Source organism: Plecotus auritus, assembly GCF_963455305.1.
Source record: "Plecotus auritus genome assembly, chromosome: 5".
Classification (NCBI taxonomy): domain Eukaryota; kingdom Metazoa; phylum Chordata; class Mammalia; order Chiroptera; family Vespertilionidae; genus Plecotus; species Plecotus auritus.
The window spans coordinates 163,606,492-163,634,358 of NC_137776.1; the positions used below are offsets into that span (position 1 = coordinate 163,606,492).

A 27,867-nucleotide genomic window follows, 5' to 3' on the forward strand; every position below is an offset into this window, starting at 1 on the left:
GCCCAGCCAGCTTGGCTCAGTGGTTGAGCATCTATCTATGAAACAGGAGGTCACAGTTTGATTCCTGGTTAGGGCACATGTCCGGGTTGTTGGCTCCACCCCCAGTAGGGGGCGTACAGGAGGCAGCCAATCAATGATTCTCTCTCATCGTTGATGTTTCTCTCTCTCTTTCTCTCTCCCTTCCTCTCTGAAATAAATAAAAATATATTAACAAAATAAAAATAAAACAGCCTCAACATTTGAAATTATGATGTATGTTAGGAAAAGTGTGGGCGCTGGAGCTGTATGTGAAAAAGAAACAATGCCTACTGTGCAGGATTGTTATGTGGGATAGATGAGAATACATAATTCCTGTATGGAAGTGTCAAACACAGTACACTTAGGAGCTGCTCAATAAATATTATTATACTTCCGTACCATTTTGCCAAGGTGTCCTAACACTAACTCATTGTGTGGAGATAATCTGAAGTTAGGGATATGGAGCTAAATGGAAAAACCCTAATCACCCAAAAGAGATTTAGAATAGCAAAAAGTTTGCTATTTATGGATGGAAATTGATTAGTTTGGAGATGTTGGCCATGTATATTTTATTGTTTAACAACTTAATTAGCTTATTGCAATCTGTCATTGTTTTCTATCTTGGATAGATGTATAATTGTAGAATTCTTAGCTCATAATTATGAAAATAGGTATTTACTGAATGCTTATTAATGACTAGAGGCCTGATGCATGAAATTCGTGCAAGAGAGGCCTTCCTTCCCCTGGCTGCCGGCACCAGCTTCCCTGTGGCACCCGGGACCCAGCTTTCTCACCAGCCGCCAGCAGGCACCAGGGACCTGAGCTTCCGGAGCTTCCCTCACAGCCCCGGCTTCGTCCAGAAGGTCCTCCGATCTAATTAGCATATTATGCTTTTATTATTATAGATTATGAACCAGTTATGCAGTTTGAATCTCATGCCTCCCCTAAATGTAATGTTGCTTGCTGGTTATGGAATTTACTAAAATGTTCTTTTGTTATCTTCCTAGAATGGAGCTGGTTTATCAAAATCCAAAGGAAGCCGAATTGGATTTGATAGCATACAGTGGGTATGTACAATAAGCAAGAAATTCCTCAACTACAATGTTCATTTTAGTTTATTTGTTTATATATTCAATTAGTATTTGTTGAATGATGACAGTGATAATAGCTACCTTGGTGAGGAGTGTGGGTAGGTGGTCAAGGGGAAGGGGCAGGCCCTATGCCAAGTGCTTTATGTGCAGTATCTCATTTAGTCCTCATGGAAACTCTACCAAGTTAGTACATTGTTATCCTTAGTTCACTTAGAGAGAGTCAGGTTAGGTTGTTAGTAAGTGACTGAATCCACATTCTGTTTGCCTCCCAAACCCTCATTTACTGAGCTATAGTGCTTCCCCAAATGAATAAATATGTTATTAAGAATTGAACTATAAAATAATGATTAGAAATAAAAACCTATTCAACATGTTTCTTTTATAAGATAAGGGAAACTAGCAAAATTACAATATACCCCTGTTTTGGTTTATTAATTTCAGAGCCTACACATTTATAAATAATAGTTGCTTACCCTTTTTTTTTTCTTTTTGCTATACTTAGAGTGAAAAACAATGCTAGGTTACTAATACAAAATTAAATTTATCTTGTTAGTATACATTTTGGATATGACCAGATATTTCTCAGTCTTTGGCTTCTGTTTAACCAGAAACATGAAAAACTGTAGCTTAGAAGTAGGCTTTCAAGTCACCAGCAGCAATAAATTATTGATGATTAGTGATAATTTTAGGTCATTGGTGGCACCAATTGAATTTGAACTGTTTCAAGGGTAAAGTCTGAGATATTCTTTTATTAGGTTCCTCAACTATCAAGTCTAGAAGTATCAGTGTAAACCTTAAAACATTAAAAACAATATTTCAATTACAGTTGACATTCAATATTATATTAGTTTCATGTGTACAGCCTAGTGGTTAGAGAGTGATATAACTTACAAAGTGAGCCCCCTGGTAAGTGTAGTACCCACCTGACACCATAGGTAGATATTTCCATGCGAACCTTTAATTTATTGAACATAGCAGATGTTTTGCTCTGTGCGCTTAGGATAGTCTGAGGGAAAGGGAAGGATGGTACACTTGGAGTGCATACTCCCCAGTCACAGTTATAAAGACTCTAGCAGAGGAAATAAAAAGGGGCATTTTGTGCATTCTGTCTAGCCCTACTCTACCTCATCCCACCCTTGAGAAAAACACATATATAATACTTGGACCAGATTTATTGTCCTGTGAGTGAAATAATTTGGTGAAATATGAAATTCTGTATTAACAGCTGGGAAATACACCCATCTGAAGATAATGGGGGTTCTCTATCATAAATTTTAACATTCTAAAATATGATGATACTTATGGTAATATATACTTTCCAGGTTTGCCATTTATTAAGAGTTCTTATATGTAAATTGAAAGAGCATGTTCAGAAAATGTTTTAAAGCTGAAATAGCATCAGTGAGATAGACGCTTTTACTCTGTCCGGATTAACCAACAACATTTCCAAAACCTTTGGTATATAAAGCAGTCAGCAGGGGTGCAGATTCACTGATATATTTTTTAATGGGATTTGCAGATCATTTAAAGCTTAACATAACAGAAAAAAGTAGGGCAGCCCCATCCTTTTCATTCAGGGAATGATTCTTGAAGTGGAAGAAAGTAATGGATTTTTTTAAAAAAGGGTTTACTTCAAGGTACATGAACAAAAACCTAGAGAGTAGCTCACAGTACTAAAAATCACTCTTTATAATAGTTGCAAAATCACAGGGAAAGAAGTACTGAAATAATTTTATTCTAATATTTTAGAAGGAATGAAAGGTGAAATCTAATCAATAAATATAATACTGAGCCCTGATAAAATTCTAGAATGAATTATTAAACAGATACCTTAAGAGCACTTAGAAAAGAAAATGATGATTATTAGGACCTAGCCTTTCACTAAGAACAAGTCCCACCAAGCCCTTCAGGTTCTGATAAAATTGTATACACTGGCAGATGAATAGGCAGGCTATCCTAGTGTCCTGTTTTCAACAAGACATTTTTCTTTCTTGTAAACAAAATGAACACTGAAGGCCAGATGATAATAGTCTTGTTGATTTAGAATTAATTGGATTTAGAGTCAATTGGACATCTGTTTTCAAGGAGCATTGGTGATTTCATTGATAGCAACCTGGAAGGCAGATTTTGAAGGTGAATCTCTCTTTGAGCCTGCTCTAATCTACATTTATATTAATAATCATAATGAAGCCATATATGTGTTCATCATGTTTGTATTTAACACCAAGCTGAAAGAGATTCATTCAACAAACATTTATTAAGCACTTTATTTGTACTAGTGTCTGTCGTCTCATCATTTTTCTTTCAAAACCATTTTTTCTCTTTTATTCTCCTACTGTAAAGCACAAAAAGCAAGAACCAAAAAGAAAAAAAAATCAATCAGACTGTCAGCATTTAAAACTTCTTATCAAAAGACAGTATTAAGAAAATGAATAGATGTGCCAAAACCGGTTTGGCTCAGTGGATAGAGCGTCGGCCTGCGGACTGAAAGGTCCCGGGTTCGATTCCGGTCAAGGTCATGTACCTTGGTTGCGGGCACATCCTCAGTGGGAGGTGTGCAGGAGGCAGCTGATTGATGTTTCTCTCTCATCGATGTTTCTAGCTCTCTGTCCCTCTCCCTTCCTCTCTGTGAAATATCAATAAAATATATTTAAAAAAAAAAAAAAGAAAATGAATAGATGTGCCAAAAACTAGAAAATATTTGCAAAACCTATCGGACAAAAAACTAGTATCAATGATAAATAAAGAATTTCTACAACTCAATAATAGATTTTTGGTTCATACCTTTTATCAAATTAAGGAAGTGTTCTATTCCTGGTTTGCTGAGAGTTCTTAATTGTTAATAGGTATTGAATTTTGTCAAATACTTTTTCTGTATTGAAATTCTTATAGATTTTTCTCCCTTTATTCTGTTGATGAGTTTCATTGATTGATTTTCAAATGCTGTCTTTTTTTCCTGGGATAAATTCTACTTCGTCATGATATTTACTTTTTTTTTTTTGGACTTTTTAAAAAAAACGACTGGGATTGATTTTCAATATCTTGTTAAGTATTTTTGTATCTATGTTCATGAAGGCTGGCATTCTATAATTTTCTTTCTTTTTTGAAGGGCCTACATTTCTTTGAGATCATAATTGCTTTCATTGAAGTAAGCTTTTAAGCAATAATGTACACCCTTTATTCTATTTATTTTTGCTACTCTTAGGTATTATTTACTCTTATTTACTATTTGCTACTGTTTGCTTCTCTTAGGTACTCAGTGTGATTTAGTCTGTTTCTGTTCTAATTTTAAAATTTATTATTTCAGTTGAGGACTCTGCTTACTGCCCAGCACAAAAATGTCTAACAATATTGCAGAATAATTAGAGAGTTGAATTGTATATGGGGATGGTCAAGCTGGCAATATATTTTAATTGAGGTCTTTGTTTAGAAAGATTATTAAGCAGTATGCACCTACAATTGATTTTTTGACATGACTGATTTTTAAAAGTTGACAGATCTGTTATCTTCCACTTTTGCTTGAAAAGATTTAGCTAATAATACCAAGAGAAAAATGTGTAAGCTTGAAGTTTCATCTCTGATTCCACTTTCTCTATAAAGATTTTCTTATCCTTTTGTTGTACAATTAATTAGTAGCTTACTCTTCTGTACCTTATAAAATATTGTGTATATTTTATTTTGCTTTATAAATATCTATTCATCTTCCTTAATAGACTATAGAAACTGTGTATTATTATTTTAATATAAGAGTAAGGATGGTGTCTATTGAGTAAACATTCTATATATACTTATAAAGTCAATGAATACAATTTATTAAGATAGATTGTTGTATTGGTTTAGTAGAATTAAGGAGATTCTTTTTCTCTCAAACAGCGTGCAGTTAAAAAGTTTATTATGCTAACATCGAGCCAAAATGTACCCGTGTTCCTTATTGATCCTTTGATTCTGGAATTGATTAATAAAAACTTGGAACAAGTAAAAAATACTTCTCATGGCTCCACTTCAGAATGCAACTTTTTTTGTGTTCCAAGAGACTTTACTGCCTTTGCTCTACAGTATCACCTGTGGAAGAATGAGGTAAGATGATTTGCTTTCAGATAATGGAATGTCTTTACAAAATAGTATGATAATACCAGTTTAAAATGTAAAACATTTAACAAATTTTTAAAGCTTTTTATAAATTATATTAGGAATATTTCCAGCTGTAAGTAACAAGAGAATAACAGCTTAAGCATAGAAATATAGTCAATAATATTTTAATAACTATGTGTGGTGTCAGGGGGGTATAGACTTAACAGATGATCACTTTGTAAGTTACATAAATGTCTAACCGCTATGCTGGCCACATGAAACTAATATAATACTGAATATCAACTGTAATTGAAATAAAAAATAATAGCTTCAGTGAATAGGGAATTTATTTTTCTTGTATAAAGGTTGGTGGCTGTTGGTGGCCACTGGCATTAGGCCTTGCATCACTGAAGTTCATTCATTTCTCTCACCTTCACAGGATAGCTGTCCTACCTCCCAGGCACCAGGTTCATGTCCAGGGTATTCAGGAAGGGACGGTGATACTGTCCATCTTTAGAAGTAAAAATTTTCTCAGAAGCTTCTGGTGAACTATTTATGGCTCACGGCCCAGAACTATATTCATATGTCTCCTTGTTGTGAAGGAAGCTAAAAAGCCAGGTTTTCAGCCTTCCCATTGGTGTAGGCAGGCAAGTAGGAAGGGATTTGGTGATGAATTGTTAGTGTCTGCCACACAAGGTGTACGTGAAGGTAGTATCCCTAACCTATAGCACCGTTCTTTCCACTTTGTAAATGCACAGTACTTGTTTGATACTCAAGTAGGGTGCTTCTTAGATGTGTCCAGAAATTCAAACTTACATGTAAAGTCACACAGTAAAAAGAAAAAAAATATTAAATATGCCAAGACTTTGCTTACTTCTTTATTTTGAATACCTCTAATGCTCTAACTTCCCAACTTTACTAATTTTCATTCTGAGGAGTTCTTCAAGTAAGAATGCAAAAACTATCATCAGATTAAATGAACTCAACTAGTTAGTCAGCCACCCGTGACAGCATGTGCACTAATTGTTCAGTGGAATCTGTTCCGTTGTGTGACCTGTAACCGGTGGGCGACCCTCCGGGGTTGCGATGTGGTCCAGGGAAGCAGGAGAAGCCCACACTCTTACCCAGGGCCTCGAGGGAATGAACCTTGACTTATTTCCAGCTTACAGTTCTTGTTTTTTCTTTCCTCTCAACTCTATATTTTGAAAATACTTAAACTTATAGAAAATTTAGGACATATTATTTTAAATGTAATTTTTAGTTTTTAATCACAATTATGCTAGAGCTAAGTTTAAAAAAATCAGACAGTAATGGGAAGCTCATGATGGAAAAGAGTGATAGCTGCCTCTTCTCTCCTCAGCCCTTATTCACACGCAGAACCAGCCGCTTTCACCTGTCTACTTTACCTTCTCATTTATAAATGAAATGTTTATGCTTCTGTTTTTCAATATTACATATTTAGGTTATGAGTTATTCTTGGTCAGGGAAATTCCTGGACAACTTTCCTCTGAGCAGTGACTTAGAGATCCATGCTGTTTCCTTTGGGTGGCTTTTCCACCTTGGAGTTCTTTGCTTTCCTACATGCAGTTGGAACAGGGAACGCATGGAAGAACTTATGGGATATTGTAAAGCCAGGCCTGGAAGTGGTGTGTGATACATCCATCCACATTCCTTTGTCCAGAACACAAATTAGCTCTATATCTAGAAAGGAGAAGACAGTTGTTATGGTACTAGTTAGCATTCTACTAAAATTATCACTTTCATTTAATAACATAAACATCAACAAATATTTATTGAGCACGTGCTGGGTACTAGCCACTCTGTTGATTGCTATGGTTGGGGAACTTGGTCTGTTAATGAAGTTTAAACAAATAGTTTTATAAACTGTAGTTAGTACTAAGATAGGGGTTTGTGTGTTACAAGAGTATAGATGAGGATACATCTGATCCAAATGACAATGTTCAAAGGTGATACGTGATGTGAAAAAAGTCCTCTTGAAACATGCAAACTTCCTGACACAGCTCCACCATTTAATAACTTTAATGTCTGGTATTATCACTTGGAGCTGTTTTTCCTTAACTGTAGAGGGGGCAAAACATCTTCCTTGCTGACCTCACATCGTTTTGTGGGCTTCAGATGAGATAATGATTGTGAATGAGTTTTGTACACATAGTGTAAATATAGACTAGAAAGGTAGTGTTACAGAGTGAACGAACCTTGGATTTGGTTGGATAATACATAAATGCTGTATTATTAATTTTGTTGTGTGTGGGGTTTTTTCAGAGTTCTGTGAGTCTGCTTCTTTATAATACCTCTGCTACTTACTTTAGAGGATAGATGTCATAAATAAATGCAATAATGTTTATAAAAGTTCCTTGAATATTGTAAATTCTATTCAAATGTAAGGTGTTCTTCATCATTAACACTGTTTAATGGTCTATAGCACTGGTTGTTGAGATTAGGTCTAAAAATCTACCATCTATATTAGTCTTGTCTTGTGAGATTTGTGTTATCCTATATAATAAAAACCTAATATGCTAAGTGTCCAACCATTCGACCAGTCGCTGTGATGCACACTGACCACCAGGAGGCAGACACTCTGACCAGTAGGTTAGCTTGCTGTTGGGGTCTGCCCGATCAGGCCTGGGTGAGACAGGCCGGACACGCCCTGTAGCCCTCCCATGGTCCCTTCTTGGGCCTGATCAGGACTGGGTGAGATGGCCCCGATTGGCCCAATCGGGACTGGGCGAGATGGGCCAGACACACCCTGGAGCCATCCCACGGTCCCTCCCTAGCCAGCCAACCTCCCACAGTCCTTCCCTAGCTGGCCGGCCCTGATTGGCCCCGATCGGGATTGGGCAAGATGGGCTGGACACACTCTGGAGCCCTCCTGTGGTCCCTCCCTGGCCCTGATTGTGCACCGGTGGTGAACCTCGGCCTGGCCTGTGCCCTCTTGCAATCTAGGACCCTTCAGGGGATGTATGAGAGCCAGGCCTCTAGTCTATATATATAAAAGCCTAAGCAACCTGACCACCAGGGGGCAGACACTCAATGCACAGGCATGGAACAGATTGATGAATCTCAGAAGGAAGGGGGCAGGAAGAGATTAACCAAAGATCTTGTATGCATGCTAGAGGCCCAGTGCATGGATTCGTGCACCGGTTGGGTCCCTCGGCCTGGCCTGTGGGGATCGGGCCAAAACCGGCTCTCTGACATCCCCCGAGGGGTCCTGGATTGCGAGAGGGCGCAGTCCAGGCTGAGGGACCCCACCAGTGCACAAATCTATGCTTCCAGCCTCTAGTAACTAATGATGTTGGAAAATGCACTTGGTCTGTTTCCTACTGATTTGCATTATAATGGGCTTCTTTTATAGTAGCAGTGTAAGGTGTTAGGATATAAACTATAGGGTGAAAGTACTGCTTTTCTCAAGCATGTTTAAAGATAAAGGTTATTAGAAGTTAAATTGAGAATTACTAGTTTAAGTGCTATCCTAACATTTATTTTATAGATACTAATCAGAGACCACTAAACCGAACATTCTCATTTCAAGGAAAAATTTTATATTTATTTTCATAAAGAGAGTCTTTGAACATGTCTTCCAAGCTACTTAGTTTCTCTCTTTTTACTTTTCTTTTTACTCCCACTATCTCCTTCCCCTAACCACCCTCATTTTCAAATTTTCTGGCAAAGAACAGATTAGCACAAAAATATGTATGGCTTAATTCAGTATAAAACATTTTAGTTTTGCTGCTAGTATTTGGTTTTAAATATTCATGCTTGATGTTTCTTTGGTTTTAGGAAGGCTGGTTTCGGATAGCTGAAAACATGGGATTTCAGTGCCTGAAGATTGAGAGCAAAGATCCCCGGCTGGATGGGATAGACTCACTTTCTGGAACTGAAATTCCCCTGCACTACATCTGTGAACTGGCCACACATGCCATTCACGTGGTGGTCTTTCACGAGAGGAGTGGCAGCTACCTCTGGCATGGCCATCTGCGCCTCAAAGGACACATCGACAAGAAGTTTGTTCCTTTTCGAAAGTTACAGTTTGGTCGTTATCCAGGAGCTTTCGACAGGTAAATTCAGGGTCTGAAGGGGAAATGTGAAACCTATATCGTCCAGTCATGAATTCTTACTTTTTTTTTTTTTTTTTTTGACATTTAGTAATTGCATCTAATATGTAGTTCACATAACTCAGTTTTGAAATGTTAATATTCAACAGGAAGAAACTCATGCACAAATGCACCAGGAAATATATATAAATACTAGAGGCCCAGTGCATGAAATTCGTGCACTCACGGGGCTCCCTCAGCCCGGCCTGTGTCCTCTTGCAATCTGGGAGCCCTTGGGGAATGTCCAACTGACAGCTTAGGCCTGTTCCCCGTGGGCCTAAGCCGTCAGTCAGAATCCTTAGCGCTGCCACAGAGGCGGGAGAGGCTCCTGCCACCGCCACTGTGCTTGCCAGCCGTGAGCCTGGCTTCTGGTTGAGCAGCACTCCCCCTGTGAGAGCGCACTGACCACCAGGGGGCAGCTCCTGCATTGAGCATCTGCCCCCTGGTGGTCAGTGCACACCATAGCGAGCAGTTGAGCTGCATTAGCATATTATGCTTTGATTGGTTGAATGGATGACCGGTCAGCCGGACACTTAGCATATTAGGCTTTTATTATATAGGATGTTCATAGCAACATTTTTCTTAATGCCCCTAAACAAATCATTCTATATTCATACAACCAGTAGTATTGTAGAGCAGAGAAACGAATGTACTAGTGCTCTGTGCAACAACATAGATGAATCCTGCATTGTTGAGTGGCAGAAGCAAGGCATAAAAGGATGTAAACCTTATGATTCTAGTTATCAAAACTTCAAACTTACATAGTGAAAGTAGTCAAAAGGAACACACTTCCAGTTATGAGGAAAATAAGTTTTGGGATGTAATATACATACAGCAAGGTGACTATAGATAACACTGCTGCATTGTACATTTAAAAGTTGCTAAGAGAATAGATCTTAAAAAGTGATATCTGAGGTAATTGAAGAAAATATGCTTGATGTTTAGCTATTTTGCTTACGTTGTATATTTTGAGAAGGCTACCAGTACTCACTCTGTGTTACGTCCTTATAATAAATCTTCACTTTTGTTTTTCAGGCCAGAATTACAACAAGTTACTGTTGATGGACTAGAAGTTCTCATTCCAAAAGACCCAATGCACTTTCTAGAAGAAATACCACACTCTAGGTTTATTGAGTGTCGGTATAAAGAAGCTCGGGCATTCTTTCAGGTTAGAGATAACCAAGTAGTATACTTTTTAAATTAAAGGAAGTGTGTTTGTTTTTAAGAGTTCTGGGGGTGGGGGATGGGAATAAAGGGACTTATGGAAAAATGGGTAGAAAACACTTTTTTGATTCATCTGTTTTCTTCTAAATTATTTTAAATTTTTTTAAAAAGTAGATTAAACATTAACCTTAAGAAACTATTTGATATGGTTTGATATATATGGAGACCTCGTTTACTTGGGTAGACGTTGGCAGGTTTAGCACTGGCCTCTGATTTCAGTTAGGACGGCCCATAAACGTTATGGCGTGTTCTGTTCTTGAAGCACTCCAACGAGGAGGAAGCCACTGCAGAAGACAGACCATGGGGAAAAAATCTTAGAGAATATTTCATGGAAAATACAGTTTTCCTCAGAGTGTTGGCACTGAATATGAAACTTCTGCGTTTATGAGGGTTTTTGAAGATAAATGCTACACAAAGACCAAGTGCTTTTGAACTTTACTTTATTCTGCTGCCCTAGCTTTCAACTCAATAAACATTTATTGAAAGCCTGTTTCCCAGGAACTCTGCTGAGCCTGCGGACATAAAGATGATTTTGAAGGGCTCTAAGAGATGACATGAAACAGAAATAATGGGAAAACGGTGAAATTCACAGTGGGGTTTTGGTACCCTATTTCTTCTACCTGCTTTTTATTTCTGGGGTTCCCTTGTGTGTACACAAGGACAGGAATAGATGGGAAAATGTCCCAGCTATATCATCACTGGTCAAGTGCCCAGCACCAGAAAATGTGAGGTTTTTCTGGTCATCTGTGCTGATCCCCAGGACCTAGGCTTAAGGGCCCAAGTGAGACTTACTAACCTTGTTCCCTTAAAGTGCTGACCATCATATCCACACCACGTAGTATCAAGAAGCAGAAGAGATGTGGTCTAGTGCTTGAACTTGACCGTTCACCCTTTCTGCCCTAAGGGAGTTTGTTCTGGTAGCTACCTCTGGCATACTAATTATGACAATGAATTGTGAATGTCTGTCTTGTCCCCTACTAGATCATGTGCACTTCTCAAATGCAGACATCTTATTTTACTCACCTTCATAGCTCCAGTATCTAGCATGGTACCTGGCACAAAAAAAAACCAAACACATATAATCATGGCAAAATACCCGCAGAAGAATGTGCTCATTTGAATTAAATGATTTTTTTTAGGGACACTTATTAGAGCTATTCCATTACCTAGCAAGCATTTGCCCAGACTCATTTGTAGATCTATGTGGGAAGGCAGTATAAAATGTTAAATGTTTCAAACTATTGAGAAATCATAGGGATCATGTCACATTTTTTATTTCCATATTTTCATTCTTTTGAGATTTTGAGGGGGAAAAATCAGCATTTGAGCAAAAAGTATAGATGACTGATGTTCAGAGGGCTGATCCCTTTATCACAGCCTCGTAGTTTTTATGTTTAAACACCATCACATAGCAAGACTACAATGCTGTCTGGAGGTTGATATTTGTAACATGATCAGGTGGAACTCTGTATCCATTCTTCACCATGTTATGTGTCCTTCACTGCCTCAAAACAGACGTGTGATTCTGCTAATGTATTGGTATTACTGATATAGAGTGCCTGATGGGATAGATAACTTTCTAAATTTTTTATCCTCTTAGATGTTTCATTCTCCATCATTTCTTATGTTAAACCATAATGAAAAGACAAGGAGGGTCTGTTTTCAAATGGAAGCAAGCATACATAACTTTGAGCACTTGATGGCGCCAAACAGTCTTAAATCCAATGCCTTGTGTAAAGCAACTAATCTAAAAATCTCATAAAAGCAGCCTCCAAACTTTTTTAAAAAATAATTTATTTTGAAACATTCTCAAACTTTTAGAAAAGTTGCAAATATAATACAGATAATTTTTTTCCTAAACCATTTGGGATTAAGTTGTAGACCATATCCCTCATAACATCAAATAATTTAGTATTTCCTAAAAGCAAGAATATTCTCTACAGGTATTAATACAAAAATTGGGAAATTAACATATAGATTATTATTTAATCCTCATTCAAGTTTTTCTAATTGTCCCAATAATGACCTTTATAACAAAAGGATTCAGTTTAGCATCACGTTGTGTTAATTCCATTCTGTCTTTAGTCGCCTCCAGTTTCTGGGACAGTTTCATAGTCCTTTTTTGACTTTCATGACCTTGTTACCTTTGGGTCTTAAAAATTGTCCCTTATTTGGGGTTTTGTCTGGTCTTTCCTCATGTTTGATTCAGGTTATAGGCTTTATTGGGATCACACAGATGTGATGCTGTGCTCTTCTCATTATATCCTCTCAGGTGCTACACAACTTTGATGTGTTCCATTGCTGTTGACATTCAAGTTGATCACTTGGCTTCACCCCTGTGAAATTTCTGTTTTTTACCTTTGTAATTAATAGTACTTGGCGTGAAGGTACTTTAAAACTATGTAAATATTGTCAATATCATCATCAAACTTTCAATTTATTTATTTGTTTATACCAGTATGAACTCATGGTTTCCTATTATTTCAATTAATTTTCATTATTTATTTTGGTCCCATAATTGTTCCATATTGCCATTGGGAACCCCTTCACAATGGCTTCTGTGTGATTTTGATAGGTCTCTGTCATTCTTTGAGCACTTCCTTATTTTGGGCACAAGATATACTAGGTTCATATTGTAAATTTCCCTGCCACAATCCTGGAATCAACCGTTTCTCTTAGTCTGGATGCTAGTTGTGCTTGTTGCTGTTTGGGTTTTGCTGCACACAGGTCCTCCTGGTGACAGGAGCAGAGTGTGTACGTAAATGTGTGTATTCACATTGATATCCCCAGTCTAATTAATTTATTTTCATACTTGTGACTCCCTTCTCAAACAGTGAGAAACCTGACTCTATTATCCTTAATGTATTTACTTATATGTTGACTCTGCCATCATTTCTGTTGCCCCTCTCCTGTGTGACTGCTGTCCTCTCCCTGCTCAGATGTTGCTATCCCCCAGTGGACTGCCCTTACGCAGACACCTTCTCACCCTGCTCAGGCACTGGCTCCCCCACTGGACAGCCCTCCATGTGGGGCCCTCATCACTGGCTCAGGTTCTGATACTTAAACAGACCACCACTGTGTACTTGCTGGCTCTGCCTCACCTAATGGCTCTGGTTTTGAATAGTTTGGCAGGTAGGGGGGAAGGGAAGTGCTCTCCTGACTTCCTTTGTTTAGTTTTAATTATTTTCTCAATCTACCAAGAAGTTTAGAACTAGGGTAATATATATTTTTTTTCTGAACTTGATTTTGTTAATTATCAAAAAATAATTAATGAGCTCCAGTCTATTGAATTCCAGTGTGAAACAAGCAGGGAATATGGAAATATCTGGACACCTGGACTCAGATTGTATTTTGCTTCCGATATGCTGGTAGCACTCAGAATCAGCCTTCTTTTCCCCTACTTGCCCAGCCTGCTAAATTGTGATGTGGAGGAGGGAGTTAATAAAGGTGTACGTCTCATCCTGGTTGTGTTCCTTCCCGTTTTACTTGTCTCCTAGAATCTACTCCTGTAGTCTTATTTTATAATGTAAATGTGTGACTAACAGAGAACTCTGAAACTTCATTTTTATAATAGAAAAATATATTTTTCAAATTTAACTTGGATGTCACCAAAATGTTTCTAGCAATTTAGAAATGGCAATAATAGCTGACCATTTATTATATCTGTAGCAGTACCTTGATGATAGCACTGTGGAAGCTGTGGCCTTTCGGAAGAGTGCAAAGGAATTGTTACGACTTGCAGCCAAAACGTTAAAGCAATTGGGAGTACGGTTCTGGCTGAGCAGTGGGACTTGTCTAGGTAAAATTCTTACTTTACATTTGTCTTTGTGTCATTTTGTCCTCTTTCCCTTTAGGAATGACTGCTTGAGATAGCAAAATGTCAGTGATAGTTTAACTGTCATATTTATAGGTAGAATAAATATAGAGCATGGTGCAAGAATTTATTGATTTCTTTAAATAAATTAATTTCAGAAGCATAAAAGTGAGTTAGGAAGGCCATATGTGTGTTTACCAAAAATTGTAATTCATGTGTATAAAATTTACATCAGAACCTATAGACTATACTTGATTCTCAGGTAAGCCTTACATTAGCATTTTATTATTTCTATCCCAAAGATTATTGTTGCATTTAAACAAAAACTATTCATTTTCTTTACTTACACATGATACAAACAACTTACTTGCACCAAAAGTTGCTACTGAGAGAAAGACTGAAGGGAGTGCCATAAGGTCTTCCACAAGCCTTTCCAGGTCATCGGTAGCATCACTGATTGGACGGCACTGCCTTACCACGTTCTAATTATTCCAAGATGGGGAATGTAGACACTTCTAGAGTCCTTAGGCAAGCTGCTCTTAGAATCCGAGAAAGATTTCTGGATCTCTTTCCACTGTGCATTGGATTAAACTCCTTTGGAATTTCAAATTATTTAGAATCTTAAATTTTGTTCTTTTTATTCCCTCTTGTTTATAACTGTAGTTAGTTAAAACTGTGTTATTTCTTGATTATAACTGTATGTGTATAAAAATTATTTTCGCTCCTGCTTTTTATAGGATTTCCGTATCATTTATTTCTAATTCAAGAGACCTTTGAGAGTGAAAGGGAGTCCCATTAATAATTATGTTGGGCAACAGGCCTAGACTAGGAATATTTGGTAAGCCTGTTAGACTTTGTGGAAAATTCACATGGTTTTTTCCAACAAGGAGTTTACAGCTAGAGTAAGCCAAAAAGGAGTACATCTCACACACTTATGTGATATATGCTTTAAAGTTTAACTTTTGAAGCAAAATTGTTTTACTGATTGTCATCAAAAATACTTCTTAATTCTTTGTCGTGATGTGTTTTGCCCCATTTTAGCCCCATGGTTTTTTTTAATTTATGAAATGAGGGAGTTGGACTAGATTATATTTAAGAGCCTTCCATTTTTAATAGTTTATGATTCTTTTACAAATGTGAATTGTAGATTTTTCTCAAACTACAGTGAGACCCCTCCCCCCACTTAGGCTTCTGAAGATCCATCCTATATAATAAAACCCTAATATGCAAATCGACTGAACAGTGGAACGATTGACGCGCATGAGTTGGGGACAGCTCCCGCATTGATCATCTGTACCCTGAGAGGGAGGTTACTGGCAGTGATGATCAAGGTGCGGGGGGGCCCTGATTGCCCCACCTGCCAGTCGCCCCACAGATGGCCCTGATCACCAGCCAGGCCTAGGGACCCTACCCTATATATTGGGAACAGTCTCTTAGATTTAAAAATTAAAACCTGGCAAGGCTACTCTAACACTGAAAAAATAGGATGATGTAGTGATGACATACATGGACTCTGGCTTGCACATTTGTGGTCATCCCTGATTCTGACACAACTGTGTGACAAAGCCAATTACTTAACTTCTCTCTGCTTCAGTTTTTTCACCCATACGATGGGGAAAATGGTACTACTGCCTCAGAAGGATCATGTTATGAACTACTTTTTATAATCAGGGCAAAAAAATGTAGCTGCCCATACAACAGCAAGATGCCTTTCACCTGTATGAAAAGTATGGTCACTGGTGCATGCAGTGTCCCAGATTGCAAGAGGGATGTCCACCTGCCAGTTTAGGCCCAACATCCCCTGAGAGGTCCCAGATTGTGAGAGAACGCAGGCCAGGCTGAGGGACACCCCCCCTGCACGAATTTTGTGCATCGGGCTCTAGTCTATATATATAAAAGGCTAAGTGTCCTTTCAACTGGTAGCTATGACATGCACTGACCACCAGGGGGCAGACACTCAACGCAGGAGCTGCCATGATGTGCACTGGCCATTTAAAAATAAACGGTACCACAGACCTGGCACCGACAAACCAACATTCAGCTTCCCCCAAGTGGGACACAGGCCCCACCACCACCCCGGAATGACACCCCACCAAATCACAGCCAATGCTGCCAAGACCCCATGGCACAAAATGCGGCCCACAGCACAGCACAGAAATGGTCACTGTGGGCGCCGGATAATGACGTCACATAGCAATGCCTGGCTTCCTCTCCCTAGCGACTAGCCTCTTTGCAGTTTCTTCAGCCCAGGAACACAACTTGCTTTATAGCCAGGTGCAAACATTTTACACTTTAACCAAATGTTTGTGAAGCATTTTCCCATGCCTCATCTCATTTGATCCTCACAGAAGTCCTGGAGTAGGTAGATAGGAGACTTGGTAGAATCCTATTTTCTTTTCATTAGCCAGAAGACAGAGATTTAGAAAGTTTAGAAACTTGACCCGACTGAAAAGAAGTAAGAAATGGTGGACTTTGAAAATGACTTCAGGTTTTCTCACTGCGCAGAATATAGTCAAACACTGCGGCAGTTAAATATTTTACCCTTTGTTCTCCCTGTGTGATCTGTAATAATAATCTGCTTTGTGTTGTTATTTATTGCTGTGTTGCAGACAATTACCTGAAAGAGAAGTTGGGGTGCTTCACTGGGCAGGAAAAAGTTTAGCTAAATCAGAAAGCAGGTCTAATTAAGCAAGTTTATTATATATCTATAAAAGGCTAAGTTGACTCGCTCACGCGTGATACATATAAAGCTCTCACATGCCAATCGCACGCAAGAGTTTCAATCTGTCATTGTTGATCATGAATTTGACACTTCTATTATAGAGAAAGGGCAAATAGTGATATTAAAATATTTCTTCTAATTAATTTCATTTCAATGTGCACGAATCCGTGCACTGGAACACTAGTGTTAAAAAAAAATGAAAGTTTAGAATTCCAGACAGTATTGCCCAATAGCAGTATCTACAAAGATAATCATAGGCCTTTATATACTTTTTTAATAATTTAGATGGAAGGCTTCGAAGGATAATAGGGGAGACTGAGAAACCCTTAGCAATATTAAGGTATAAATTTTGTTTTTTTCAGAATAGTACTGTAGCATCTGATTGAGAAGTAGATACATAATAAATACCTAGAAATAGCTTTTGACATGCTGAAAATTGAGGTTGATACTGCTCTTCTTTTTTATATGATCCATCAGACATGAGCTGTTCAGAACTCTTAAGTTCTACGAACTACTGCTCAGGAAAGGGATATTTAAGCAAAAGAATTAAATTTTATATATGTATGTACATATATACATATATTTTTTTCTTTAAAATATATTTTTATTGATTTCAGAATGGAAGAGAGAGGGAGACAGAAACATCAATGACAAGAGAGAATCATTGATCACCTGCCTCCTGTACGCCCCACACTGGGGATCAACCCCCAAACCCAGGCATGTGTCTTGACTGTGAATCAAACTCTGAACTCCTAGTTCTTAGGTCGACACTCAACCACTTAGCCACACCAGCTGGGCTAAATTATATTTTTTTAGAATATCTTAAAGGCTAAAATATCATCATTAGAGGTTTATGATTAAACATTCTCAAAATAATTTAATTTTTTAAAATGGATGCCCAGTTAAAATTATTAAAGCTAATAGTTTATTCAGAAATTAAAATACACTTGGAATCTAATGAACAAAATAAACTGATGAATAAAATTGAACCAGAGACATAGAAGCATGGAACAGACTGATGGATTTCAGAGGGAAGGCGGGGATAGGAGTGTGGGAGGGGAGTAATTAACCGGAATTTATATACATACTAGAGGCCCGGTGCACGGATTCGTGCACTGGTGGGTCCCTCAGCCTGGCCTGAGCCCTCTTGCAATCGGGGACTTCTCAGGGGATGTCAGACTGCTGGTTTTGGCCTGATCCAGGGCCTGGCCTGCAGGGATTGGGCCAAAACCGGCAGTCTGACATCCCTTGAGGGATGTGGTGCACGAAGCAGCAGGCGGCTGGGGAGGAGGCTGAGCTTGAGCCTGGGCCAGGCATCACTCCTCTCCTGTTCATCCCAGCCTCACTGTGCCTGCCGCTACTGCCACTCGGTTGCGCTGCCACAGAGGCGGGAGAGGCTTGCGCTGCCGCAGCTGTGCTTGCCAGCCGTGAGCCTGGCATCTGGCACCAGTCAGTCAGCTGAGCGGCACTCGCGCTGTGGGAACACACTGACCACCGGGGGGGCAGCTCCTGTGTTGAGTGTCTGCCCCCTGGTGGTCAGTGCACGTCATAGCAATCGGTCATTCAGTCGCTTAGGCTTTTATATATATATAGGTATTTATAACCCATGGACACAAGACAATAGAGTGGTGAAGGCCTGGGAGGTGCAGGTACAGAGTGGAAGGGGTCAATGGGAAAAAAAACACACAAAGGGGACATCTATAATACTTTCAACACTAAAGATAAATTTTAAACACATTATGGAAGTTTGTGAGGATGCTTAGTGCTCAGACTAGTAAAAGGAAAGAAGGAAGGGAGGGAGAGAGAGAAGGAAGAGGTTGATTCTTTAACAGGTGGGTCCTATAACCACATATTTTATCTTAGGATCTAATTTTTAAAAATAATTTTAGTAAGCCCTGGCCAGTGTGACTCAGCTGGTGGAGTGTTGTCCCATGCACCAAGAGGTCACCTGGTTCAATGACCAGTCAGGGCACATGCCCATGTTGTGGTCTCAATACCCAGTAGTGGGTGTGCAGGAGGTAGATGATCAATGTTTCTCTCTTATCAATGTTTCTCTTTCTCTCCTTTCATCTCTCTCTCTCTCTAAAATCAACTAAAACATATTTTTAAAAAATAATTTTAGTAAAGCACTGTAAGTCTACTCCTATGAAATAAAATCCACTGTTACAAAGATCATTATAATAATGACTGATTTTTTTCTAAACTCAGGTTTTGTTTTTTTGTTTTCTTATTTTTTTTTTATTTACTTTTAGGATGGTATCGGCAGTGCAGTATCATTCCTTATAGTAAAGATGTTGACCTAGGAATTTTTATACAAGATTATCGATCTAATATTATTTCAGCATTTCAGGATGCAGGACTTCCACTCAAACACAAATTTGGGAAGGTCAGTAATAAAAGTCTGCTTTACTTCGTAAGTAACAAGTCTCAAGAGTAAAACTTGAATTAACTCGGAAATGATTAAGGACGTTGCATGTGTCGTTTGTCACTCCGAATTCGCCAGGATGAGCACAGCAGAAGCTTGTAACCACTTGTGACCTCTGCACTATTTAAGGAAAAGGAGAAAATCTGGCTTTCTGTTAACAATGATAAGGAGAGAAAGACCTTGTACTCTTGCAGATGAATTTATTCCCATTATATTTGGCAACAATATAATATATAGTTAATACAGTATGTAATAAACAATATAAGAAGTCCATCTATCCTATTAAAGTTATATTGTCTCTCATGAGTAATTTAGTTTTATGTTCACTTTGGCATGATATCATTATCAACATGAAACATTTCATTGATTGCTAAGGGTTAGAAATACAGACTCATTTCAAACAGTACTTGAACTGTTTATTTCATCTGCCCTAGGTCACAGCAATTTTCTCAGGTCGGCTAGGAATAGGTCATTGCAGCTTAGATGAAATCTCCTTTTAGACAATTTGATTCCTATGCCCTAAGCCTATGATCCCTTGCAATCACCTTCCTATTAAGTTTCTTGTTCCCAGAATGGTGTTGTCCAGGAAATAAAGTAGAAGTATGTTTAGTCACTGGAAAATTACTTTCCTTATCATAAACATTCTAGTTTATAAAGAAAATTTAATATAATGTTTCCTATGGTTAAAGTCGAAGCAATAGAACTCTAGTCATTCAGCAAACATTTACTCAACCCTCACTCTATGTCTGACACTGTAGTCGGCACCTGGGACATAAGATGAATAAGTTATAGTCCTTACCTTTGAGAAGTTCACTCTATATAAAACATTATCTTTTTAATTAAAAAGATATATATTTCCTTTGTTTCAGTCTGTGAAGGTTTTCATCTTCCCTCTAGGTAGAAGACAGCTTGGAACTATCTTTCCAGGGAAAAGATGATGTAAAACTTGACATTTTTTTCTTCTATGAAGAGACTGACCATACGTGGAATGGAGGGACTCAGGCCAAAACAGGAAAAAAATTTAAGTATGATTCAGATAAGTACTTACAAAAGGGGCTATAGAAATATTCAGAGGTTGGGGGGTGGGGAGACTCTGTCAAGGCTCCGTTATTAGCTAATACTCTCTCAGCTTACCCTTAGAGCCCAATTATGTTTGCAATGTGAGAACCACCTATCAGGACATCTGTGGGAGGAAGTATGCCTGGGTTTGTCAGTCCAGAGAGTCATTATGATTAGAAGCCCTTGAGTTATCAGAAAGATAAAACCAAAACAAGGAACACAAAAACTAAACCCAGAGCCTGAGCCCAAACACGGATTGACTGTAAGGTTGGGGATGGGTAAAGGTCAGTGAGGCGATCATTGGAAGTGAAGGGGAAGTGAGGAAATTGGGATTGAATGAGGCCATGAGTGCTGGGCAAGCTCTGATCTGTGCCCTTAACAGAGGCTGAGGGCTAATCCTTGAAAGATGCCCATTAGGCATAACAGCTACCATATTTTGTCAAAGGTAAGATGATACACATTGTAAGATGCACTATTATTTTATGTGCTACTAAGAAAGGAAAAACTGCCAGTTATAATCATAAGACACATGAGTCACAGATGGAAGAATTTAGGGGGAGGGATCTCAGAACTGAAGGAAGGTAGTATATTAGTTTGGCATTTTAAACATTTTTAATGCTGTTCTCAGTTCTGAGAGAGAATGAATGAGAAGGAGAACCTAGAGCTGGGGTTTTGGGGTCAGGCCTACCTGGGAAACCTCAACGACACCTAACGTGACCTTTAGCTTTTCTGAACATTAATCTCATCTATTAAATGTGGGTAGTGCTACTGTGAGTCAGGCACTATTATGAACATTTCACATGTATTAACACATCTAATTCTAAACATCCTTAAAAGGTAGGTATTCTGTGAGGTGCTGAGACTTTAAGAAGTTTGTTCTAGATCACATAGCAAGTAAGTGAAGGAGTCAGACCCCAGCCTGTCTCTAGAATTCATACTTTTAACCACTACTTCCCACTGCCTCTCCAACACACTTGACAATTGGAAGCACTTAGTGTAGTGCTTAGTACTTATTAAGTAAATGGTGGTTCTCAGTGGTGTTATCCTATATAATAAAGAGCTAACATGCTAATTAGACTGGACGGCGGGACAACTATCCGGACAACCTTCTGGACAAAGCCGGGTCTGCGAGGGCCAAGGCAGCCGTGGCTGCAAAGGCCTACTCTTACATGAATTTCATGCATCAGGCCTCTAGTTATTTAATATCATTAATACTGTAATTACTAATCTGATTAATATCATGACTGTCATGATATTAATTAGTGGCATAAACTTACCTCACCAACAAGCTGAGATTGTGGCTTCGATCACTGAGTACATGGAGCCATTGGGCACAGTGGGGAATGTTCTGTAACACAGAAGGGGAATCCACACTCAGCCTGGTTTCTTCTGCACACGGTAGCATACCCTCCTGGAATCGCTGAGTCCTTTTTGAAGGCAAGGAGCCTTCATGTAAAGTTAATCTTGGTCTGGAGGTTTGAGATAATCCAAACCTTTTTTCTCAAAGTTATAAAGCATTCCCAAGTTGACACTGACCTTAGAGCATATTCTTGAAACTTTTTATATATTACTAGAGGCCCAGTGCATGAAATTGGTGCACAGGTGGGGTCCCTAGGCCTGGCCGGCGATCAGGGCTGATCAGGTTCCCTGCCTCCCCACCTCCTCCTTCCCTTGCCGCCCACATCCACCACCACCTACCCCCGGTTCCCTGTCCCAGCCCAGGGCCTGGCCCCGATCGGGCGATCGGGGCCTGCTGGCCAGGGAGAGGGGCCAACCACCACCAAGGTGGGCGGGCAGTGGGCCAATTGGGGCCTGCTGGCTGTGGGGAGGGATTGAGGGAGGGATCCGGGAAGTTGGCCACCGGCCCCAAGGAGGGAGTCAACCCTTGGGCCCCCTGGGAAAGAGGCCATGTCTGCCACCACCCACCCCTGGTTCCCCACCCCAGCCTGAGGGCCCAGACCCAATCAGGCGATCAGGGCCTGCCAGCCGGGGGGAAGGACCAGGAGGTTGGCCGGCAGGCCCCATTGGTGATTGGGGCCTGCAGACTGGGAGCAGCTCCTGCATTGAGCATCTGCCCCCTGGTGGTCAGTGTGCATCATAGTAACTAGTCATTTCATTGTAACAGTTGCTTAGGCTTTTATATCTTCTACTAGAGGCCCAGTGCATGAAATTCATGCACCGGAGGGGGGGGTGTCCCTCAGCTCAGCCTGCACCCTCTCCAATCTGGGACCCCTCGAGGGATGTCCGACTGCTCGTTTAGGCCCAATCCCGGTAGGATCGGGTCTAAACAGGCAGTCGGACATCCCTCTCACAATCCAGGACTGCTGGCTCCCAACTGCTCACCTGCCTGCCTTCCTGATTGCCCCTAAATGCTTCTGCCTGCCAGCCTGATCACCCTCTAACCTCTCCCCTGCCAGCCTGATTGATGCCTAACTGCTCCCCTGCCAGCCTGTTTGCCCCTAACTACCCTCCCCTGTAGGCCTGGTCACCCCTAACTGCCCTCCCCTGCAGGCCTGGTCACGGGTCACCCCCAACTGCTCTCCCCTGCAGGCCTGGTCCCCCCCAACTTCTCTCCCCTGCAGGCCTAGGTCCCCCCCCAACTGCCCTTCCCTGCAGGCGCGGTCGCCCCCAACTTCCCTCCTCTGCCAGGATGGCCACCCCTAACTGCCCTCCCCAGCAGGCTTGATCGCCCCCAACTGCCCTCCGTTGCAGACCTGGTCCCTCCCAGGTGCCCTCCACTGCTGGCCTGATCACCCACAACTGCCCTCCCTTGCAGACCTGGTCCCTCCCAGGTGCCCTCCACTGCTGGCCTGATCGCCCACAACTGCCCTCGCAGACCTGGTCCCTCCCAAATGCCCTCCCCTGCAGGCCGTCTTGTGGTGGCCATCTTGTGTCCACATGGGGACAGTCATCTTGTGTGTTGGAGTGACGGTCAATTTGCATATTATTTTTTTATTAGATAGGATAGAGGCCTGGTGCACGGGTGGGGGCTGGCTGGTTTGCCCTGAAGGGTGTCCCGGATCAGGGTGGGGGTTCCCTTGGGGCGTGGGGTGGCCTGGGCAAGGGGCCTGTAGTGGTTTGCAGGCCAGCCATGCCCCCAGCGACCCAAGCAGAGGCCCTGGTATCTGGGATTTATTTATCTTCTATAATTGAAACTTTGTAGCCTTGAGTGGAGCCAAGCCTCCTGCTTGCTCTGTGGCTGCAGCCATTTTTGTTGGGATTAATTTATCTTCTATAATTGAAACTTTGTAGCCTTAACTGGGGGCCAAGGCATGCCAGGGCTGCGGACACTTGGCTTCCTCTGTTGCCGGGGGTAACTCAAGCCTCCTTCTCTCTCCAGCTCCATGGCTGCTGCCATTTTTGTTGGGATTTATTTATCTTCTATAATTGAAACTTTGTAGCCTTAAGCAGAGGCCAAGGCAGGCCAGGGTAGGCAGAAAGCTTGGCTTCCTCCATTGCCAGGGAAACCCAAGCCTCCTGCTCTCTCCGTGGCCGCAGCCCTCTTGGTTGGGTTAATTTGCATACTCACTCCTGATTGGCTGGTGGGCATGGCTTGTGGGTATAGCAGAGGTACATTCAATTTGCATATTACTCTTTTATTAGATAGGATGATAATAAAAGTGTAATATGCTAATTAGACCAGACGGCCGAACGACCTTCTGGATGAAGCCGCCACGGTGGGTGGGGGCCAAGGCAGAGGCAGTTAGGGGCAATGAGGCAGGCATGCAGAGGTGGTTAGGGGCGAGCAGGCAGGCAGGCGAGTAGTTAGGGATGATCAGGCAGGCAGAGTGGTTAGGGGTGATCAGGCAGGCAGGCAGAGTGGTTAGGGGCAATCAAGCAGGTAGGTAAGTGGTTAGGGGCGATCATGCAAGCAGGCAGAGGCAGTTAGGGGTGATCAGGCAGGCAGGTGGGCGGTTCGGGGCCATCAGGCAGGCAGGCAGAATGGTTAGAGGCGATCAAGCAGGTAGGTGAGTGGTTAGGGGAGATCAGGCAGAGGCAGTTAGAGGCCAGCAGTCCTGGATTGTGAGAGGGTGCAGGCCGGGCTGAAGGCCCCCTCCCTTGCATGAATTTCGTGCACTGGGCCTCTAGTATATAGATAAAAACTTATTTGCTTTTTGACAAGCACATTCATGCTGAGTAAGTTCTGATGATAAATTAATGAATATATAAGTGACACTCTTGTGACTAGGTGAATGGGGGGTGGTGTTTTTGACATTCAGCCACAGTTTGTTTATTTAGAATGTGATAAAGATGCCAAATTTCATGTATAATCTGGAGGCTTTTAAAAAAAATCTATAAGAAAGTATAGCATAGAAATTAAAGGCATGGTGGCAGCCCATTTGCTTTTGAATCCCAGCTCTACATTTGACCAGCTGGATATATTACGTCAGGAAAGTTATTTAACTCCTCTGTACCTAAGTTTCCTCAAGTGTGAAATGGGAATAATAATAGAAACTGCTACATAGAGTGGTTTTGAAGATTAAGTGAGTTGATAGACAAAAGGGTTTTGAAGAGAATAAGCATGTCCTGAATGTTAAGTAATTATTAGCTGCTATTATTAATATTACTAGGGTCTGGTGCACGAAGATTTGTGCACGGGGGTGGGGGGATAAGTCCCTCAGCCCGACCTGCACCCTCTCCAATCTGGGAGCCCTCAGGGGAGCCCTCTCCAATCCAGGAGTTTCTGTCTGTCTTTGCAATCATATGAGCAAATTGTCTGAGACCCCAACCCAGTTTGGTTTGTTGTTCACAGAATAATAGAGGCATTTTTTTTCTTTGCTTCATTGGTGGAGATTTCCTAGACGTTTTAGGATATCTTCCCTTTAATTTTTCCTAGACACTCTGATTTTACTTATGTCTCTCACCTTTGCTTTCCCTCCATCCCCCACCCGCAACAGTAACTTGCTCCAGACTCACTTTGCTCTGGTGTCTAGGACAGGGTTGGGCAAACTTTTTGACTCGAGGGCCACAATGGGTTCTTAAACTGGACCGGAGGGCCAGAACAAAAGCATGGATGGAGTGTTTGTGTGAACTAATATAAATTCAAAGTAAAGGAGCGGAGGGGAGAGCAAGAGAACCCTCCGCTCTTTCGGCTCTGCGGGCCGGATAGAACAGCCGAATGGGCCGGATCCGGCCCGTGGGCCGTAGTTTGCCCACGGCTGGTCTAGGAGCTCCATCTGCCACCAGAACTACGATTCCCAGCATTCCTGGTGCTCCCTATGCCCTGGGCTTCCCCTTCTGGTCCTGGGGCTGCCACCAGAACTACTATTCCCAGAATTCCTGGTGCTCCCCGCGTTCTTGGTTTTCCCTTCCTGCTCTGTCTCCGTCCCAGGACCTCCCGCTCTGCCAAGTCCTCCAAGCCGCCAGCTCTCCCTTTCTGCTCTCCGTCTGGCAGCTTGGGAAGCCAAGTTCCCCAAGCTGCTCCACTCTCCACCTGGTGCCTGTGTATGCAAATTAACCCGCCATCTTTGTTGGGTTAATTTGCATAATCACTCCTGATTGGCTGGCTGGTGAGCATAGCGGCGGTACAGTCAATTTACATGTTTCTCTTTTATTATATAGGATTATATAGGACTAGTGGTGGTGGTGGTGGTGGTAAAGAAAACTATTCCTTTTCTTAGTCTTATGAGAAATTTAGAGATTAAATTGCCAAATCTATTCTTAGAGAACTCATATGAGAATATCACCTTTTTCTAAGAAAGATAATTTCTAGAGCCAGTATGATAATCCTGTTATTCTTAAATTTTCTAAGGCTTGCATGTCTTCTCACTGACATGATCTGAAACCCATAAACCTCAAAAGAGCTGTTCATTTCTAAGCACTTCGTTTCGTTCATTCTGCAGTAACTGCTCTTTATGGCGGCAGTGTTTGGGAAGTGTGAAGTGTTCTGATGATTTCACAGGAGAAATGAGCAGTGGTAGAGCTGTCTGGACAGATGGTGTGAGTCCCAGATTTTCTATCATGTTATCATGACCTTAAAAGGCAGAGAAAAGAACGGAATGGCTGTGTAGAGTAGTTTCTTTGGAAGATTCCCCCAGCCATATGCCATTTTGATTCTTTGCAGTGCTATTTGCTTTAAAGAACTGCAGTATTTTCTAGATGGGGGGCAGGGGAAACCTTTAGAGCTAGTCTAAGGGTCTTTATAGTATTCTACTTTTTTTCAACAAAGTTAATTCTGAGAAAAGCTTAATATCATAGAATGCTTACCATTTTTTAAAAGATTGGAGAGAAACTCAGGTAGGAATAAAAAGTTTCCCTTTTAAAAATTTTACTCTTTGCCTTCAGAATTATGTTTTTGGCTCAAGATTTAATAATAATTATAATGTTAACAGCATCAATAAAGATATAGTTACCACAGTATCTGCTAGATTATCTGCTTTACATTATCTCTATGGGTTATATGCTCTCACTCCCAGTAGATATGAGGAAGCTGGAGCTCAGAGGAGAGAAGTAACTCACTCAAGGTCATCTTGCCATAATGGCAGGGCCAAGATTTAACTCCAGACCTAAAACCTAAATTCTTCTCTGAAATTTTGGCGTTTTTATATTTATTTTTGTCCTCCAGAGTCCCAGTCACCAGTAAACAGTAACGAAGTAATAATTATGCCTCGAGGATTCGAAGTTTTAACTTCTACTGAGTGTTTACTGTATGCATGCTTTATCGTACCTGCTTTTTCACCCTTATTGACATATAATTAAATGCACCCATTTTAAGTTTTGACAAATGCATATACCTATGTAACTACTACAATAATCAAGATAAAGAACATTTTTTAAGGGACACTACAGTCTAAGTGAGCACAGATAAAAATATCCTAAATGAAACATGAATACAATTTTGTACTGTGTGTGTATTAGTATAATTCTCAACATTAAAGGATTAAAAGATTAAAGGGAGAAAAAAACTATGTGATAGTTTCAGTAGATGATATTTAAACTTTTGGTAAATATCCTGATTAAAAATAAAAGGAAGGATTTTTAGTACCCTTGGAATAAAAGGGATCTAGAATTCATTTAACCTGGTTAAGAAAATACACCAAAAACTTAGAGTAAGCAGTCATACTTAATGATAAAACTTTAGAAGTTTTTCTATTAAAATTAGAAAAGAATATAAGAATGCATGCTGTCCCTACTTCTATTAAGCTAGAGGGTTTAAGGCACTGGAATAACACAAGAAAAAGAAGTTAAGAGTTAAAAGAAGAGACAAAATTGGTAAAGAGAATAAACCATTCGTGTTGTTTCACAGGAAATTCTTGTTTAACCCATTGTACGCCATAAGCGTCTCTAGACGCAAACAGCGGACCTTCCCCACACGCCATGCACTTCTATAA

The 27,867-nt window shown here is 40.5% G+C and overlaps 1 protein-coding gene across 4 annotated transcripts in view; it reads left to right on the top strand.

Moving 5' to 3' along the window:
* Positions 1-27,867, top strand: part of FKTN (fukutin) — a 44,131-nt gene that overhangs the window by 9,892 nt on the left and 6,372 nt on the right. For 3 of the 4 annotated variants that reach the window (XM_080667944.1, XM_080667945.1, XM_080667946.1), the window contains 7 exons: positions 1,026-1,085; positions 4,983-5,186; positions 8,979-9,256; positions 10,328-10,460; positions 14,186-14,315; positions 19,305-19,438; positions 20,375-20,502. In XM_080667944.1, the coding sequence (XP_080524070.1) occupies positions 1,026-1,085; positions 4,983-5,186; positions 8,979-9,256; positions 10,328-10,460; positions 14,186-14,315; positions 19,305-19,438; positions 20,375-20,502 (1,067 nt within the window). The remainder of the gene's footprint in view (positions 1-1,025; positions 1,086-4,982; positions 5,187-8,978; positions 9,257-10,327; positions 10,461-14,185; positions 14,316-19,304; positions 19,439-20,374; positions 20,503-27,867) is intronic. The other variant, XM_080667947.1, reaches the window with a different exon arrangement.